The following is an 18,326-nucleotide window of genomic DNA, read 5'->3' on the forward strand; positions in this document are numbered from 1 at the left end:
AGTCTCAGGGCCCTCTTTAAAAAACAGAAGACAAAGGGCGTTCCCATCACGGCTCAGTGGTTAACACATCCAACTAGGAACCATGAGGCTGTGGGTTCGATCCCTGGCCTCGCTCAGTGGGTTAGGATCCAGCATTGCCGTGAGCTGTGGTGGAGGTTGCAGACACGGCTCGGATCCTGCGTTGCTGTGGCTGTGGCACAGGCTGGTGGCTACAGCTCCGATTAGACCCCTGGCCTGGGAAACTCCATGTGCCTCAGGAGCGGCCCTAGAAAAGGCAAAAAGACAAAACAAAACAAAAAAACAGAAGACAAGGTCATATGTCAAAAATCAAGTGGATAGGAGGTCCCATGTGGCCCAGTGGGTTAAGAATCCAGTGTTGTTGCTGCAGTGGCTCAGGACGCTGCTGTCACATGGGTTCAGTTCCTGGCCTGGAACCTCTGCAAGCTGAGGGTGCGGCCAAAAAAAAAAAAAAAAAAAATTAAGTGAATAGAGAAAAATCCCAACATGTAACACAAAATTTTATATTTATTTATTTAGCCTTTTTAGGGCCCCACCCAATGGAGGTTCCCAGGCTAGGGGTCAATTCCAAGCTGCAGCTACTGGCCTACGCCACAGGCACAGCAGTGCTGGATCCAAGCCAAATCTGCGAACTACACCACAGGTCATGGCAATGCCAGATCCTTAACCCACTGAGAGAGGCCAGGGATTGAACCCGCATCCTCATGGATACCAGTCAGGTTCATAACCCGCTGAACCACTCTGGGAACTCCCTTACTACCTTTTTTTGTGTGCGTGTCTTTTTGTGTGTGTGTCTTTTTAGGGCCACGGTATATGGAGGTTTTCAGGCTAGGGGTTGAATCAGAGCTACAGCTGCTGCCTGCACCACAGCCACAGCAACGCTGGATCCTTAACCCACTGAGCGAGGCCAGGGATCAAACCCTCGTCCTCATGGATACTAGTCGGGTTTGTTAATCGCTGAGCCACGATGGGAACGCCCCTTATTACTTGTTTATAGCTCAGAAAAGGTGTTCTCAGGTGACAGCTCCTTTAGCTAATACTGTGTATGATTTTAGAACCGTTAAATTCGAGCAAACCTCTACAAATTTCCTTTACACATGAGTCCTAAGATTTCAGGGCCTTCGGAGGCTCTTGTCTGTGACTGATATTCGATATTTTTTGAATTGAGGACACTCATTCGCCGGGCCCATCAGCCCGGTGCGTGGCGACATGCAGCAGAGAGGGGACGCCTGTGTTCCTGGAAGCCGTTTCTACCCAGAATGACAGCCATAGCTCCACTGTGCCGGGACGTGCCTGTGCCCGCCTTACACAAGCTAAACAGACGCCCAGCTCAGCTGCCCTGAACGGGTTCCCCAGCGCCCCTCCCGTTCCATGCTGCAGGGAGGAGTGGCTGAAAGCAGGTGGCCGTGGGAAGGGACAGTCTGGACTGCGACTGGACTGTTTACTCTGGCGAATGTTCCAAACGTGCAGCCCTGTGAAGGTTGTGCTGGGGCCTGGCCTGGAAGCGCCCTGCGCTGAGCCTCACGACATCCGAGTGACCATGTCCCTGGACCCCAGACCCCCGCGGGCAGCACTGATGCGTCTCAGCAGTGTCCCTCCCCGAGAGGGGCCCGCAGCCATTTGGCAACACGGCAGGGCCTTCGGCAGACTTTCAGCATTCCAGGAGGCCGGCAGGGAATTTGGGAAGACCTGCGAGGGCCAGGGTCGTGAGCGCACAGCCACCCGTCCTCAGAGCACAGCCGTGTCCAGCGGGAGGCAAGGCCTTCGGTAAGCCCAGGATGGCAGTGCTGGCAGAGGGGCCGTGCGTGCGCAGGGAGGGCAAAAGTCGTGCCCATAACGGGGCGGGGGGAGCAGTTTGGTGGAAGGGGCCCGAGGGCGGTGTCTGCTGCTGCAGGTGGGGGTTTGCGGTGGCAGTGGGACCCTTGCCGAGCCACCACCTACCACTGCAGCTTCTCATGGGCCTTGGTATAAGCAAAGCTTGGACATCTCTGTCTACGAAGTCCAAACCTGGGCCCTTCCAAAGGCAGCTACTCCCGCCTGCCCCGCCTGTGCGACGGTCATGCTGTCGTTTCTTTTAATGTCTCATGACGTTTTGCTTAAGAGCGGACATTTTCGGTGGTCTAGTCTAGCCACTCCGGATTATGGTCAGCCAGTCCCTCCTTGGGCTTGTTGTTCTTGCTGTTTTGTTAATTCATCCGTCCAATGGCTCGTCAGGACCAGGTCTGTGACGTTTGCCCCTCCGCAGCAGCTTCTCATGTCACCACTCAGCACCTCCCCCCACGTGGGTTCTCACATTTAAGCCTGGCTTTCCAGAAGTCACATCCGAGTCAGCACAGCTTAGGGCTCAGCCGCCCCAAGCCAGTGAGGTGCTGTCCTCTGCTGATGAATCCCGTGCAGTTGGGGTCACCGCCCCATGTCCAGCCAGTGTAACGGGCTGAGGAGTACCCCCTAGAGATAGCCGGTGCCAGTTCCCGAAGGCTGTGAACATTACCACACATGGCAAAAAACACACTTTGCAGGCATAACGAAGATGAGGATTTTGAGAAAGAGAAAGTGCCCTGGAGGACCCAGGTATAACCCTGAGTGACCCTGAAGGGCGGGTCTTTGGTTACAGAAACGAAGCAGAGGAGCTCCCGTCACGGCGCAGTGGTTAACAAATCCGACGAGGAACCATGAGGTCGCGGGTTCGATCTTTGGCCTCGCTCAGTGGGTCAACGATCCAGCGTTGCCGTGAGCTGTGGTGTATGTCACAGATGCGGCTTGGATCTGGCATTGCTGTGGCTCTGGCGTAAGCCGGTGGCTACAGCTCTGATTAGACTCCTAGCCTGGGAACCTCCACATGCCGCAGGTGCAGCCCTAGAAGAGACGGAAAGACGAGAAAGAAGAAGAGAAGAAGAGGGAAGGAGTTCCCCGATGGCACAGTGGGTTACGGTTCCCACCTTGTGGCGGAAGCGGCTTGGACCACTGCTGTGGTTTGGGTTCACCCCTGGCCCAGGAACTTCCACATACTATGGGCGAGGCCCAAAAAACAAAAAAGAGAGAGAGAGGAGAGGAGGCTGACTTTGGAGGCAGAGATCAGAGTGATACAGCCACAAGCCAAGGAATGCTGGACGCTGGACATGGCAAGGAACCTCCAGAAGGAATGACCTGGCTAACACCTAGACTTTAGCCCAGAAGACTCAATTTGGACTTCTGGCCTTTAGAACTGGAAGAGAATGAGTGTGTGTTGTTTTAAGCTTTCACATTTGTGGTAATGGACTTGAGCTTTCTCGTAATTTCTTCCCACTGAGATCACCAACCAGGCCTGGAGGCGCTGTCCTTCCCTGGGTATGGCCTAGGGACATGATGGCCCTGACCCACGGCGGGTGGGGAGGGCAGGCCTCGTCTTCTCAGTTTGAGACCCCTTAAGATGCTGTGCTGGCCATGACCACCTCTGGAACTGTGCAGAGTCACCCAGTCCCACAACCTGGCATGGGCTGGCGGGGATGCTGCAGTGGGTGGCCAGATGTTTGGGCAGGGAAGCCTGAATCTTGGACCCTCTCTCCCTGCTACACCGCTGTGCTAGGCTGGGGTGAAGACACCTCTGTCCTCTAGGAGGAGCCTCCTAGAGGGATTCCTGGCCTGGGGGAGGTCTGGCCTTTCTTATCCTTTGGCCCTCAGGGGGCCAAAGGTCAGAGGTCAGGTGCACCCTGCTCCTGGTGATCAGAACTGCGGGGCCTTGGCTCTGAAGCCCCGGAATGTTGCTGAGGCCCGGGGTTAGGAGCAGCTGCTGATCTCACAATGGCGGGGTCCCATGTCCCTGGCCAGCGCGTTGCCAGCTGCTGGCAGCTGCCACCCACCGCTGCTGGGCATGTCCCTCCTCAGCAGCTACGAGGGCCTGAGGCAGGAGATCCAGCGGCTGGCACAGGAGAATGAAGAGCTTCGGCGGCTCGTGCAGCTCATCCAGGAGAACCAGGAGCTGAAGCTGGTGCTCAAGAGTCGGGGCAGCAGCCTGGGCTTCTGCAGCTCTGGGCTCCTGGCTGAGGTGGCTGCCAGCCCTCGCCTGCCTCGGCGCCGAACCATCAAGTTCAAGAATGCTGAAAGAGGTGAGTGTGAGCACTCCAGGGGCCCAAGGATGGTCTTCTCAGAGGCTGGCAAGTGCCACTCACTCAGCTGTGCCATGACAGTGAAAAGCAGGGGGAGACCCCTGCTCCTGTGGGGCAGGTGCTGACAGGTGCTGGCAGGGGCCGCGGAGGAAGGGGCAAGGGGCGGAGTGGGGGTCTCTCGTCCGGGGTGCAGAAGGGAGACGGTGAAATCGCTGAGAAAGTGACATCAGAACAGGTGGACTGAAGGGAGGGAGCCAGGAGGCTGCCCTTCAGCCGTCATCATGCAAGGCGGCCAGACGCCACCCAGTCAGTGCCAAGCCTTGTTGCTGCCTGGGTGCAGCCCACCCCCCTCTCCTTCAAGAGCCAGCAAGGCTCCAGGAAGCAGGGATGTCCAAGGTGGGGTGGGACCGGGGGAAAGCCAGCGCCCTGTCTGCCTGGTACATCAGGCGGGCAGCCCCTCACTTGCTGGGCTTGGGGAGCCCCCTGCCCCCACCACTCCTTTTCTGGAGGCCCTCAGAGCTCAAGCCCACCTCAGGCCTGGCAGGCACAGCAGCAGCTTTCAGGTCTCGGGAAACAGGCCGCAGAGGGGCAGCCATCCGCCCCGTCACGGGACTGACCAGGCCTCTGGCCACATCAGCCCGAGTGTCGCAGGATCGCTTGGGGCGTGCGCGTGTGTGCGTGTGTGTGCGGGGGGGGGGGGGGGGGGGGGCTTCTCCCGGGCTCGCTCAGCCCCTCAGTTCCGCCCTCCCTGTCACCCCCGCCCTGTCCCCCACAACTGCCTGGCGCTGGACAGCCCGCTCCCGCTGCCCCCTGGACCTGGAGGAAGGTCCCCCGGGCACCCACGCTTGGCGAGCTCCGGGCGGCCGGAGGAACAGGTGCCGGGAACGGGTCGCGGGGAAAGCGCCGCTCCCGCACAGCGCCGCCCGACTTGGGTTCGGGCTGGAAGCTCCCTCCGCCCCCGGCCCAGCTCGGGCCCCGCCCTGCCGTCCTCCGGGCGGCTAGCGGCCGAAGGAGGGGGCGGCTCCGGGCAGCCCGAGCCTGACGCAACCGGGAGAGCCCGGCGCGCCGGGACCGGTCGGGCGAGGGGCGGGCCCCGCTTCCGGGCTGGGGGCGGGCGCGGCCCGGAGCGAGCGCAGCCCGAACAGACGGCGGGGGACCGGAGCCGACAGGCCAGGTGGGCCCTGGGTCGGGTCCCTCCCGCTCTCCCTCTGCAGCCCCGGCCCCCGCGAGCCCCCCGCGCGCGCTCCTCCTCGTCTCCCCGCCCCGTCACCTGCGCAGGCTCCGCCCCGTCCCCGTGTCCCGCATGGCCTCTGCTCCAAGGTCGAGCAGTTGGGAAGCAGGCCTTCTCTCACTTGCCACCCCCCACCCGCCGGCCCCCCCTTAGTTCCTCAAGGGCCAGAACCCCCAGCCCGAGGGCTCCCTCTGCGCCTCCACCTGGGTTTCCTCCTGACCCTGCGCACCGGATCTGGGCAATGGGGGCATTAGGCCTGGCGTGGCACTTGCTGCCTCCCCCAGGCACGCCGCACCCCGGGCCGAATCCCCCGATGTCTCCCCACCTGCACATGACTCCAGGCTCCCCTGCTGACCACTGCCTTCCTCCAGTTCTCCCAGGACTGCCGCCTGAAGAGTCACTGCTGGATTGCCACCCTGTCACCATGGGTGTCCCAGAGGGGCGCTTCCATTTTGCCATCGACCGTGGAGGCACCTTCACAGACGTCTTTGCCCAGTGCCCCGGGGGGCACGTGAGGGTCTTGAAACTGCTCTCAGAGGACCCTGCCAACTATATGGATGCCCCCACCGAAGGCATCCGCCGCATCCTGGAGCAGGTGGCCAGGGCAGAGTGGCAGGGTGGTGGTGGGGGAACATCTGGGCCAGAGGCCTGATGGTTCCTGTGGTTCCCAGGAGGGGGGCATGCCATTGCCACGGGACCAGCCGCTGGACACCAGTCGCATCGCCAGCATCCGCATGGGCACCACAGTGGCCACCAACGCGCTGCTGGAACGGCGGGGGGAGCGACTTGCACTGCTGGTGACTCGAGGCTTCCGAGACCTGCTGCATGTGGGCACCCAGGCCCGCCAGGACCTCTTTGACCTGGTGAGCTCACCCACGCCATCGGGTGACCAGCTCTGCCACTCATGATTTCCCGGGGTGCCCTGGCCCCTTGGGGAGGGCACTCTTTGGAAGGGTCAGTGCTAGCTCAAGGCCACTGGCTGATAGAGAGGAGATTCTGGGCACTCATGGCGGGACAGTGCGCCACCCCTAGCCCTGAGTGGTCACAGGTTGTCCCGTGCTGGTCTGCCACTATGTCGCATCCTGGACCCTGACCCTCACCGCCACTGCTGGGTTCTGGGAAGGAGCTGCCCTTGTGGGGGTGGGGCAGTTGGCTGCACTAAGATGCCTCTGGGCAGAGCCGGCCCCTAGGTGGGCTTTGCTGTGGCCACCCTGTCTGACAGTGTCTCCTGCACCTGGTGGCTGACCTGCTGGGGAGTCAACTCAACCTGTTGGGAGTTGAGTTGGGCTCCCTCGACTGCCTGGCTCCCCCACCCCCGGGACCTCAGCCAGGACCTTCAGGCCTGGGCCTCCTCTGAGCCTCTGCCCACCCTCAGGCTGTGCCCATGCCCGAGATGCTGTACGAAGAGGTGCTGGAAGTGGACGAGCGTGTGGTGCTGTACCGAGGGGAGCCGGGTGCTGGGACACCTGTGAAAGGTGCGCTGCCTCAGGTGGGGGGGGACCGGGTGGAGGCCCTGACAGGCCTTTGAGGGGGCAGCTGGGGGCTTCCTGGCAGGCTGCACAGGGGACCTGCTGGAGGTGCAGCAGCCTGTGGACCTGGAGGCCCTGCGTGGGAAGCTGGAGGGGCTCCTGTCGCGAGGCATCCGCAGCCTGGCCGTGGTGCTCATGCACTCCTACACGTGAGTGTGGGCCGCTGGGGCGGGGCCCTGGGTGGCCGGCTGTGGGGGGGGGGGTGGCAGGAGGCTCAGGGGCCCTGGGCGTCATCGCAGGTGGGCCCAGCATGAGCAGCAGGTGGGCACGCTGGCCCGGGAGCTGGGCTTCGCACATGTGTCGCTGTCCTCGGAGACCATGCCCATGGTACGCATCGTGCCCCGGGGGCACACGGCCTGCGCAGACGCCTACCTCACGCCCACCATCCAGCGCTACGTGCAGGGCTTCCGCCGCGGCTTTCAGGGTCAGCTCAAGGTGAGGCGCCCCTGCCCCCTGCTCCCGGCCACCCTGCCAGGGCCTGCTCTGCCCCTCACGGCCCACCTGCCCATAGGACGTGCAGGTGCTCTTCATGCGCTCCGACGGCGGCCTGGTGCCCGTGGACTCCTTCAGCGGCTCCCGCGCTGTGCTCTCTGGCCCTGCCGGGGGTGTGGTTGGCTACGCAGCCACCACCTACAGGGTGGAGGGCGGCCACCCTGTCATTGGCTTTGACATGGGAGGTAGGAGGGCCTGCAGGCGGGGGCCGGTGGCACCTCAGTTGCTGGGCTGAGCGATGCTGGGCCTCGGGTCTGAAACAACTCCTTACCACCCCACCCCATCAGGCACGTCCACTGACGTGAGCCGCTACGCAGGGGAATTTGAGCACGTCTTCGAGTCCAGCACAGCGGGTGTCACCCTCCAGGCCCCTCAGCTAGACATTAACACGGTGGCAGCTGGTGGGGGCTCACGCCTCTTCTTCAGGTCAGCCGCACCCCACGCCTTGGGGGGGCGGACCCCAGCCCTGCCTCCCGACCTGCTTCCAATTCCAGTCCTGTCTCCAAAGGTCGGGCCTCTTCGTGGTGGGGCCAGAGTCTGCAGGAGCCCATCCGGGCCCCGCCTGCTACCGCAAAGGTAAGCGCGGGCGGGCGGATGCTCTGCCGGGCCCCTTGGCACGCTGCCCAGGCCCAGCCCGCCCCTGCAGCCCCACCCCCACCGCCCATGCCTGGCGTCCACCTCCGGCCCCCAGCCCCCACACTGTGCACACCTCCCAGGAGGCCCTGTGACAGTGACGGATGCTAATTTGGTCCTGGGTCGCCTGCTGCCTGCCTCCTTCCCCTGCATTTTTGGGCCGGGAGAGGACCAGCCACTGTCCCCGGAGGCCTCCCGAAAGGCCTTGGAGGCTGTGGCCACTGAAGTCAATAGCTTCCTGACTAATGCGCCTTGCCCGGCGCCCCCGCTGAGCCTGGAGGAGGTGGCCATGGGGTTTGTGCGAGTGGCTAACGAGGCCATGTGCCGGCCCATCCGAGCCCTCACACAGGTACGCCTGGCTTTGCCCTCACCCAGGGGTGGGGGGGCTGGGCGGGGGAGGCCACTGACCCCCCTCTGGTTCCACAGGCACGAGGCCACGACCCCTCGGCCCATGTGCTGGCTTGCTTTGGGGGAGCTGGTGGGCAGCATGCGTGTGCCATCGCCCGGGCGCTAGGCATGGACACCGTGCACATTCATAGGTGTGTCTGGGTGTGGTACATGTGTCCAGGGGTGGGGGGGCCAGCTTCCGGAGGTGCCCCCCCCCGTCGCTGTACGGTCCTTGCCCCCATAGGCATAGCGGGCTGCTGTCGGCACTGGGGCTGGCCTTGGCAGACGTGGTACATGAGGCACAGGAGCCCTGCGCCTTGCCCTACACTCCTGAGACCTTTGTGCAGTTGGACCAGAGGCTGAGCCGCCTTGAGGAGCAGTGTGTGGATGCCCTGAGGGCCCAGGGCTTTCCCAGGTGGGGCTCTGGGGGCCGGCCAGGCAGGCGAGGGGCCTGCAGCAGCCTAGCCACCTCCTTTTGTGCCTGAGCCCCTTTGGGGGGCAGTCAGGGAGGGCCAGCTCCGAGGGCATCCTCCATGGGCATCCCAGGCGAGTGCCCTGCCTGCTGCCTTGCAGGTCCCAGATCAGCACTGAGAGCTTCCTGCACCTGCGCTACCAGGGCACAGACTGCGCCCTGATGGTGTCTGCCCACCAGCACCCAGCCACTGCCCGCTCACCCAGAGCTGGCGACTTTGGGGCGGCCTTCGTGGAGAGGTGCGTGAGCTCTGCGTCCTGGGAGCCTGGCGCGTGGCCTGCTGGCCCAGCCGCCTTGCCCTGATGGTGCCCTCCTGGCTGGTGGCTGTGCAGGTACATGAGAGAGTTTGGCTTCGTCATCCCTGAGCGGCCGGTGGTGGTGGACGACGTGCGGGTGAGGGGCACCGGCCGCAGTGGCCTTCGCCTCGAGGATGTCCCGAACGCCCAGAGTGGGCCTCCCCGGGTAGACAAGGTTGGTGGCCCTGCCTGTGCCGCCCACCCACACCCACTGAGACATGGGGCCAGGTGTGGATGGGGAGACCCAGGGAGGGTGCAGGGCCTAGGATGCTCGCTCACCCAGCACCCTCCTCAGGTGACCCAGTGCTTCTTTGAGGGGGGCTACCAGGAGACCCCCGTGTACCTGTTGGGAGAGCTGGGCTATGGGCACAAACTTCAGGGGCCCTGCCTCATCATTGACAGCAACAGGTGGGCTGCGGCCTGGCCAGGGTGGAGCTGTAAGGGGAGGCCTGGGGTCACAGCTGCCAGGGCCTGGGTGCATGGTGGGGCCCTGCCAGGGGTTCTCTGGCTCCAGGCTGCAGGAGTCTGACGACCTCGGGGGTGCCTTCTTGGTTGCGGTGTCCCTGGCGTGGGGATGTGGGGTCCCTGGTTGGGAGGGGGTCTGGCCCGGCTCCTCTAGCCCATCTGCTCCCCTGCCCCCAGTACCATCCTGGTGGAGCCAGGCTGCCAGGCGGAGGTGACTGAGACCGGGGACATCCGCATCAGCGTGGGTGCTGAGGCCCCCAGCACGGTGGGCGCCCAGCTCGACCCCATCCAGCTGTCCATCTTCTCCCACCGTTTCATGAGCATTGCTGGTGAGTGGCTATCGCCACCCTGCTCCCTGCTCCTGTGGGGTGGGGGGTTTGCACACTGGGCAGAGGCTTGTGCAGGTGGCATGCTTGGCAGGGGTGTAGAGAGGATGTGTGACCTGGGGGAAGGCGCAGAAGCAGAATCCCTGCTGCGACGGGGGTGGGGGGCAGCGTGCCCTGGCCCTGGGTGGCGCAGCCCCGCTGCACCTGCAGCCTCGGGCCAGGTGGGTGCTTTTCTCCTGCCAGCACCATGTGATCTGGGGTTGCTGCTCTGTCTGTGAAGAGCAAACGGGCTCTGCACAGCGAGTCAGGCTCAGGGTCAGGCCCAGTGCTTGCTGGGGTGCTTGTCTCGACGCTGGATTCTTAATGTACTAGGCAGGGCATAGGTTGATGTGGGGCGCCAGGCAGCAGTCGGGTGGAGGGGTGCCTCTCACACAGGCAAGGTGGGGCTTGGCCACGGCCTCATGGTCTAGATGGGCCATTGCCCCCTTCGCATCTTGGGTCTGGGCCTCAGAGGCCTTGAAGGCGGCGGTCCAGCCTGTCCACATCCCAGGGCTGAGGGTGGGGTGGGGCTGGTGGGCAGCTGTTCACTCTGTGCCCCCAGAGCAGATGGGCCGCATCCTGCAGCGCACGGCCATCTCCACCAACATCAAGGAGCGCCTGGACTTCTCCTGCGCCCTCTTCGGGCCTGATGGGGGGCTGGTCTCCAACGCCCCCCACATCCCCGTGCACCTGGGCGCCATGCAGGAGACCGTGCAGTTCCAGGTTTGCCAGCCCCGCCCCTCCCCCACTTGCTCCCCCGGCCCCTCCCCCCTGCCCCCCATCCCTGGCCCACTGTGCACCTGTCTCCTGGCTTCAGATCCAGCACTTGGGGGCTGACCTCCATCCCGGCGACGTGCTGCTGAGCAACCACCCCAGTGCAGGGGGCAGCCATCTCCCAGACCTGACTGTCATCACGCCGGTGAGGGCCCTGCCCAGGTACATTGGGGGTGGGGCCGCCGGCACCGCTGACCGTTGCTGTCAACCCCTAGGTGTTCTGGCCTGGTCAGGCGCGGCCCGTGTTCTACGTGGCCAGTCGTGGGCACCACGCGGACATTGGGGGCATCACACCAGGTTCCATGCCCCCCCACTCCACCGCCCTGCAGCAGGAAGGGGCCGTCTTTCTGTCCTTCAAACTCGTCCAGGGGGGTGTCTTCCAGGAGGAGGGTGAGCAAGAGTGGGCTAGGTGGGGGTGGGGCCGGCGCACAGGGCTGCTTCCTGCAGCCAGGCTGGGCTGGAAACTGGGGTGCAGCCTGCCGGCGCAGGCCTGCCTCCTGGCTGGGGGCCCCGGGCGGTGGCCCCACAAGGTGGTTACAGGTCGTCTCTCGGAGATATCCAGAGCGGCCAAACCAAGTTCTACCTGGGCTCAGGAAGCCTCAGTGATTTAGGGGAGGGGAGTCGGTCAGATACCCAAGGGACTGGGTGCAGGACTGGGGGGGGCTATGTGAAGGTGGACAGCTACTTGTGGTGTTTATAACTTGTGCTGGGTCTGCATTGGGTCTGAGGGCTGCCAAGACACAGGGCGCCTGGCTCCTAGGGGCTTCAGGCTCTTGGAGAGTCTTCCTGGGCCTTGGTCACTGGGCGGTGAGGTGGCGTGAAGGGTTCCAGCTGGGCGTGGGTGGGTCTGCCTGTGTACCACGAGTGTTCCCTGCCCACGTGCAGAGGGGACGGAGGGGTCAAGGCTGGCCTGCAGGCCAGGCAAGCGTGAGCCAAGGCATGGGGTGGTGCGCTTGCCCTGGATGATGCTGAGCCTCAAGCTGGGAAGCAAGGTTGCAGACATAGATGGCTATTTTGGAGGTCAAGGTTGAGATGAGATGGGATTTGGGGGTGGGGCAAGGAATCCAGTTTGGACAGCTGTCAGATGGAGGTTCTGGCCTTGCAGCTGCAAGGAAGTAAAACTGAAGCTACAGCGGGACCTGGGCAGCAAGGTGAGCAGCCAAAAACAGAGACGGTCTGAGGCTGCAGGGTCTGGAGCTGGGGGGCATCCCAGAGTGGGAACAGGTGATGTGGGCAGTGTGGGAGATGGGGTGACAGAGCCAGGGGCTGCTGTGGGCGCTGAGGACACAGTGACCTAGGCCTGGCTGCTCCCTCGGTCAGTGTGGGGTGGGGTGGGGGTCAGAGGGCGGTGTGTAGGCAGAGGACCCAGTGGTCCTTGGAGAAGACTCTGACCCAGACTCAGGAGAGCTTTCCCAAAGCAGGGAGTGGCCTCTGGGGCCACTGCTTGCCAGAGGGGGAGTCTTGTGCAGATATGTTGTGGGAGCAGGGGGCAGAGGCAGCCACGCTGATGCTTCTTCAAAGTGATCCCGCTCAGGTGCCTCCGGCCCCTGTGAGATCACAGGCACAGCTGCTTGTCGAGGCCCAGGGTGCCCTGGGGATCGGGGTGTGGGAAGGAGAAGGTTTAGCAGATGGGGGGAAGCTGGGGGTTTGCAGGACACTGGAGCCAGCCGAGTTGGAGGGACTAATGATGGACCAAGATGCAGAGCCTCCAGTCCCCAGCAGAGGTTCAGCAGGTGTGGAGCAGGTGCCGGGTGGTCCAGAACCTTTGAGGGTGGCTCAGCGGTGACCCCATCCATTCAGCGGTAACTGAAGCCCTGCGGGCACCAGGCAAGATCCCCGGCTGCAGCGGGACACGGAACTTGCATGACAACCTGTCAGATCTCCGTGCCCAGGTGGCAGCCAACCAGAAGGGCATCCAGCTGGTGGGCGAGCTCATTGGGCAGTATGGCCTGGACGTGGTACAGGCCTACATGGGCCATATTCAGGTAGGCCTGGGGGGCAGGACACGGGGGCAGTTCTGGGCCTGCCCTCCCTCCCTGCAGCTGGCCCACCTGAGAGGTGGCATGGCAGGTGCCAAACCTACTTCCTGCCAGGCAAATGCCGAGCTGGCTGTGCGGGACATGCTGCGGGCCTTCGGAAGCTCCCGGCAGGCCCGGGGGCTGCCCCTGGAGGTGTCTGCAGACGACCATCTGGACGACGGCTCCCCGATCCGACTCCGCGTGCAGATCAACCCGAGTCAGGTCAGTCTCGGGAGGGGGACCTCGTGGGGCGTTGGGCGTGGCCACCTGGCTGCTGACACGTCTCCCTCACTCTCCGGGCGGCCAGGGTAGCGCCGTGTTTGATTTCAGCGGCACCGGGCCCGAGGTGTTTGGCAACCTCAACGCTCCACGCGCCATCACGCTGTCTGCCCTCATCTACTGCCTCCGCTGTCTGGTGGGCCGCGACATCCCGCTCAACCAGGTGCCCAGGGCTGTGCCGTGGGTGGCAGCAGGCCCACCCCAAGTCCCACATCACCCAGAGTGAGCCTGGGGGCTACTGGTCCAAGTGTACCTGGCAGGCGTTCCTGAGAGCTGGCCCCTGTCCCCACAGGGCTGCCTGGCCCCGGTGCGTGTTGTGATCCCTAGAGGCTCCATCCTAGACCCGTCCCCCGAGGCAGCCGTGGTGGGCGGCAATGTGCTCACGTCGCAGCGTGTGGTGGACGTCATCCTGGGGGCCTTCGGAGCCTGTGCCGCCTCCCAGGTGTGGTGGCCAGTGGGCACCCCTCTGGGGCTGCCGGGACCAGGAGGGCCGTGGGCTGCAGTGGGCAGGGAGGGCACGCCCGCCTCCAGCCAGTGCAGTGGCTCCTTGCCCCTGCCAGGGCTGCATGAACAACGTGACCTTGGGCAATGCCCACATGGGCTACTATGAGACCGTGGCAGGTGGCGCGGGTGCGGGCCCTGGCTGGCACGGGCGCAGCGGTGTGCACAGCCACATGACCAACACACGCATCACCGACCCGGAGGTCCTGGAGAGCAGGTGAGGGTGCAGGAGCGGGGCGGGGCGGGGCGGGGAGGAGCTGAGGAGCTGGACCGCCGGCGGGCTGCGCTGAGCCCCTGGCCTGCCTAGGTACCCGGTCATTCTGCGTCGCTTCGAGCTGCGACGGGGGTCCGGGGGCCGAGGCCGCTTCCGGGGAGGTGATGGTGTCATCCGTGAGCTGCTTTTTCGTGAGGAGGCCCTGCTGTCCGTCCTGACAGAGCGCCGCGCCTTCCAGCCCTACGGCCTCCTTGGTAAGCGGCTCCCTTCCCCTCCCTCAGTCAGGTCTCAGGCCCCACCCACCCCATCCCATCTATTTCCCCCCACCCCGCCATCAGCCCCCCGTGTCTCTCACTTCCTTGCTTCCTGGGCCAGCCCCCCAACCTCCCCTCTTGTTGCAGGGGGTGAGCCCGGTGCCCGCGGGCTAAACCTGCTGATCCGCAAGGATGGCCGGACGGTGAATCTGGGCGGGAAGACCTCGGTGCCCGTGTACCCCGGGGTGAGGACCGGGGCCCGTCCTGTCCCATTTCGCCCCCTCACGCAGGCCTCATCCCACAAAGTGAACAGAGTTGTAAAAATGACCAAAGACGGAGTTTAATTTGGCTCCTGAAAGATAGGGCGCTGCTGGCTGGGTCTCTGTGGGCCACGCTGGGTGCTATGGATGCCCTGCCCCAGCAGAGACGGGACTGCAGTGAGAGGCAGGGCAGATCCCATGCCTGGGCTGAACCTGCACCTCTGTTCCACAGGACGTGTTCTGCCTTCACACTCCAGGAGGCGGGGGCTATGGGGACCCGGAAGACCCTGCCCCACCGCTGGGGTCACCCTCGCAGCCCTTGGCCTTCCCGGAGCGCGGCAGCGTCTATGAGTACCGCAGGGCCCAGGAGGCTGTGTGAGAAAGGGCCACACAATAAAGATCCCTGAGGTCCCCTGTTCCCATGGCAACCAGCCAGACTCACATTTCACATCCCTGTCTGTCTTCCCACCTGTCCTGGCACCTGCCTCCTGCATGCCTGCCTTAGGAGGGCATGGAAACACGGAGCCGAAGTCCCACGGCCAGGTGGTCTGTGAGCCCTGCCAGGGCAGTGCTGAATGTCACCTGTTCCACCTCCTAGGGGTGGGAGTCAGGTTGAGGAGTTGTCCCAGCACCAGGAGGCCCAGCACCCTGAGCTCGGGCACTTACTGGGCTCAGAAGGCCTCCGGGCACTCCTCGGTATGTGATGTAGTCCAGGCGCCGGCCCCGCCAGGGCTTCGCTCTGCAGCTTCCCCTGAGAGGACCTGCCAGGTAGCGGCGGCGCCCTTCCTCCTGCTCCAGGGCCCTGAGGAGGGGCAGTATCACCAAGGCCGGGGCAGCCCTCCTTCCAGAGACTTGCCTGGCCCCTAGGTAGCCACTCACATCCGCAGCATCTCTGGGGAGCAGGCCACCGAGTGGCGGAGCTTGGAGGTTCTCAGCAAGGTTCCTTGGGAGGGTGGGAAAGAGCGGTATCAGTGGGAGCTTCGGCCCACGAGCCCTTCCCAGATCCGCCTGCCTGGAGTTGGGCACCGTACCCAGGGCCCAGGGCTGCTCCTGGCGCGTGCCCAGTCGGCAGGGGTCCTGGAAGCAGTGGAATAGCTGGTGCTCCTGCTCCTGCGCGTGGTCTGCAGAGAGGCGGGCGCTCGGTGGGCGGGGCCACGACGCCCCGCCCCGCCCCTCTGTAGCCTCCTCTCACCTAGCGAGCAGTTGTCGAAGTTTAGGTCCCCCAGGAGCACGCTGAAGGCCACGGCCTCGTCACTCTGGCGGCTCTCAGCCTCGAACTGCTCGGCCCAGTCCAGCAGCAGCGTGAGCTGTTTGCAGCGCAAGAGCCCGTCCTCTGCGGAGCCGGATGGGGCGAGGGTGGGCACAGGAAGGGGGCAGAAAGGCTCAGCCCCGGGTGCCATCCCGCGTCCTGGACAGCCAGCTGCACCGCCCCTGCCCCGCCCGGTCCCGGTCCCGGCCTGTGAGCCTACTCAGGTACTCCAAGGGACCCGCGGTGCGGGGTAGTGAGCAAAACGCCGGGGGAGGGGAGGTGCAGGCAGGGGTTGGGACTCGCCGCCGCTGCCATGCAGAGTGAGAGGGGGCCACCTGCCCACCAGCCTGCAAACCCGCCAGCCGGGCTCACCACTCGGTGCCTGCAAGTGCGTGCAGTGCAGGAAGCCCACGATGCGGCGCCCATCCAGGATGCCCACCTGAGCCTGCAACACCGCGGACAGCCCGAGCAACCTTTGTGCATTCGACCCCCAAGCCCCGCCCCGTCCCTGGCCCGGGAGTGCCGCGCGGGATGGCCAAGTACCTGGGCGGAAAGTAGTCCCTTGGAGGCCAGCGCATCCTCGTGACTCGCGTAGGGGAAGCACCGGAAGGTGGCGCGCAGCAGCGGGTAGCGCGAGGCCAGCAGCAGCCCGCTGCCCAGCAGCTTGAGGTGCAGTCCAGGCTGCAGGCCGAATGTGCCCACGTCGTACAACACCGGACCCAGTTTGGGTGCCAGGAGGCTTACCAGGCGGCGCTCTGCGCGGAGATCAAACATCTCCTGCAGGCACACGAAGTCCAGGCTCGCTGGCATGGCGCCTATCAGCACCCCGCATGGCATCCCCTGCTCTGGTGGACCGCAGTCGGTAGTCCCAGAGCGCGAACGCCGCAGGCCTGCGAGCAGCACGGCGCCCACCGCTTCGGCCCGCCGCTGACTGTGCTGCAAGTTGCTGAAGCGCGCCAACCCGTCGGGGAGCAGGCACAGGTTGGCGCTGAGGAAGCCGAAGCAGCGCGCGGGCTCAGCTGGGGGGTACCAGGGCGCGGGGGGCGTCCAGCACTGCGAAGGGGGCCAGTAGCAGAAGGGGCGGCGCCAGGCTTGCAGCAGCAGCCAGAGCAGCAGGCCCGGCAGTGCCAGCGGCAGACCAACGAGAAGCAGCAGCAGCAGCAGCGCCACTCCGGCGCCCACTGCTGTGCTCAGCCACCTCCAGTTGCTGGGGCGAGCCTTGGGCGCCCAGCAACCCAGCAGCTGATCTAGGGCCCAATAGGCTGGGAAGAGTAGTACGCGGGCCAAGCCGTGGAGAGAGTGCAGCACAGGGTGCGGGAAGGGCGAGGGCCGTAGGGCGCAGGGCGTCGGGGGCCAGTCAGGCAGGGATTGCATGGCGCGCGGGGCACCACAGCAGCGGGGCTCTCCGACAACTCGTTCGCTTCCAGCGTGCTGGTGAATTCGTTCACGCGTCCGTGGTGGGAGCTGCAGGGAGTCACGGGGGTCAAGGCCACGTGGCACAACCTGCGCACGGGAGCCTGCAAGGCTCGGTGCCTCGCGAACTTGCGAGTGCGCCAGCGGGTGGAGACGAGCGCTTTGGGGAAGTGGCCTTCTCCTTCCTCGCGCGGAATCTAGGCGGCGGTTGGAGAGAAAAGGGAAAGCGAAAGGGACCCCGGCCTCGCAGTCCCGCCCTCCCCTGGAGGCCGCTGAACCCCCAGACCCGCCTGCCGAGAGCGGCTGCTAGGGCGCAGTCCGCACCAAGTGGAGGCCAGCACTTTTTCTTTCGAGCGGGCTGGCGCAGTGGTAGGGTCAGGAGTGCGGTTCGCGCAGCGTCCGCCTCCTCCCCGCTCCTGAAAGTCAGCGTGAAATCGCCCACTCACGCGCTCCTGCAGCCCAGATTGCGGGATCTACCCAACCCCGCCGGTTTCGGTTGGCGACGTCCAGTACCTGAGGTCAAAGACACGCCCCCCCCAGATGAAGGGCCAACCAGCAGCGCCCCGCGGAGCCCCCCCCCCCACCCCGTGGAGGCAGCGCTGTGACCCTACCACAAAGGAAGCTTCCAATCTGGGGGGTCAGGACCGTTGGTCAGGCCCTGCACGGCGCTGGGCCGCAGGGGCCCGCGAGCCAAATGGAAGCCAGCTCCCCATCCGCAGGAGCCCTCGCTCCCAGGCTGTGGGATCCCAAGACTCAGCTGCCTCTGCTCCCTCGGGTGCTGCCCCGCCCTCCCTGGGCCACGCACCTATGGGTCCCTACAGCTCCCAAGCTTGTCTCTCAAATTACTCTGAGGTTTGGGTCAGGGCTGCCCTTGGCACCTACAGACCACATGGAGGAGGAGGGGCTTCTGCCCTCCCCCCAGCCCCGGATTTTCCAGAAATCCCTGGTCCCCTTCGAAAAGACGATGCACTGCTGGTTTGTCTCCCCGGAGGACAGAGTTTAGAGCTGCATCTGCACAGCTGTGGGTGGAGGCCTTCCCTGCCTCTCCCAGGGTCTGACTCACCTCCTGAAGCCGCAGGCCTGGGAGTGGGTAGGGCAAGGCGGCAGAGGTGAAGGTGCTGGGGCCAGAGGGTGCGCCCCCCGCCCCCTGCACCCCTGCTGCTTGCTGTCCTGATTCCTCTGAACTCAGCGGGGGGCTCCTGCATTCCCTCTGGCTGACAGGCAGGGGGGCTTCACCAGCCTCCTTGGCTGGGTCTGCATCCCCACCCCCCCTCCTCCAGCCTCCTCCCTTCCCCTCCCCTCCCCCCGCAGTCCTCCCAGGGACCCGACTGGCCTGCACCTCCTAGCTTTCTGCCACCCACAAGCCAGACCTCGTCTGAGTCTCTAGGTTA

The 18,326-nt window shown here is 64.7% G+C and overlaps 2 protein-coding genes across 18 annotated transcripts; one reads left to right on the top strand and one right to left on the bottom strand.

The window, feature by feature from the left end:
• Positions 1 to 1,457: 1,457 nt before the first annotated feature.
• OPLAH (5-oxoprolinase, ATP-hydrolysing) lies at positions 1,458 to 14,701 on the top strand. Of its 15 annotated transcripts, none has more exons than XR_014843181.1 (28): positions 1,458 to 1,785; positions 2,538 to 4,103; positions 5,706 to 5,929; positions 6,006 to 6,197; positions 6,710 to 6,809; positions 6,889 to 7,012; positions 7,103 to 7,298; positions 7,375 to 7,540; positions 7,643 to 7,781; positions 7,864 to 7,931; positions 8,072 to 8,337; positions 8,415 to 8,527; positions 8,620 to 8,790; positions 8,949 to 9,086; positions 9,180 to 9,318; positions 9,439 to 9,551; positions 9,786 to 9,937; positions 10,541 to 10,696; positions 10,791 to 10,892; positions 10,963 to 11,137; positions 12,548 to 12,732; positions 12,841 to 12,987; positions 13,073 to 13,207; positions 13,337 to 13,486; positions 13,605 to 13,762; positions 13,853 to 14,013; positions 14,161 to 14,258; positions 14,506 to 14,701. XR_014843181.1 is itself a non-coding variant. In XM_085021357.1 (28 exons), the coding sequence occupies exons 2-28, from the start codon at positions 3,812 to 3,814 to the stop codon at positions 14,650 to 14,652; spliced, it is 4,230 nt and encodes a 1,409-aa protein (XP_084877483.1). In that variant the 5' UTR covers positions 1,458 to 1,785; positions 2,538 to 3,811; the 3' UTR covers positions 14,653 to 14,701. The 15 variants fall into 15 exon arrangements, 6 of the variants coding, with proteins under 6 accessions (XP_084877483.1, XP_084877484.1, XP_084877482.1 ...); XR_014843180.1 differs by having other exon boundaries at positions 2,633 to 4,103; positions 6,871 to 7,012; XM_085021357.1 differs by having other exon boundaries at positions 6,871 to 7,012; positions 10,536 to 10,696.
• On the bottom strand, positions 14,332 to 17,720 carry SMPD5 (sphingomyelin phosphodiesterase 5). 3 transcript variants are annotated; one of them, XM_085021558.1, is made up of 10 exons: positions 17,547 to 17,684; positions 17,382 to 17,448; positions 16,066 to 16,986; positions 15,895 to 15,967; positions 15,466 to 15,606; positions 15,305 to 15,394; positions 15,153 to 15,216; positions 14,940 to 15,075; positions 14,743 to 14,867; positions 14,332 to 14,644 (listed from the first exon to the last, which is right to left on the bottom strand). In XM_085021558.1, exons 3-9 carry the CDS (start codon positions 16,894 to 16,896, stop codon positions 14,775 to 14,777), a joined length of 1,428 nt encoding a protein of 475 aa, XP_084877684.1. In that variant the 5' UTR covers positions 16,897 to 16,986; positions 17,382 to 17,448; positions 17,547 to 17,684; the 3' UTR covers positions 14,332 to 14,644; positions 14,743 to 14,774. The 3 variants fall into 3 exon arrangements, 2 of the variants coding, with proteins under 2 accessions (XP_084877684.1, XP_084877683.1); XM_085021557.1 differs by lacking the exon at positions 17,382 to 17,448 and having other exon boundaries at positions 16,066 to 17,132; positions 17,449 to 17,549; XR_014843266.1 differs by lacking the exons at positions 14,332 to 14,644; positions 14,743 to 14,867; positions 14,940 to 15,075; positions 15,895 to 15,967 and having other exon boundaries at positions 15,167 to 15,216; positions 16,066 to 17,448; positions 17,547 to 17,720.
• Positions 17,721 to 18,326: the final 606 nt, after the last annotated feature.

Source organism: Sus scrofa, chromosome 4, assembly GCF_054392235.1.
Source record: "Sus scrofa isolate SSC_HxYL_T2T_F1_AM1 chromosome 4, Sscrofa_HxYL_maternal_Yorkshire_Landrace_v2.0, whole genome shotgun sequence".
Classification (NCBI taxonomy): Eukaryota; Metazoa; Chordata; class Mammalia; order Artiodactyla; family Suidae; genus Sus; species Sus scrofa.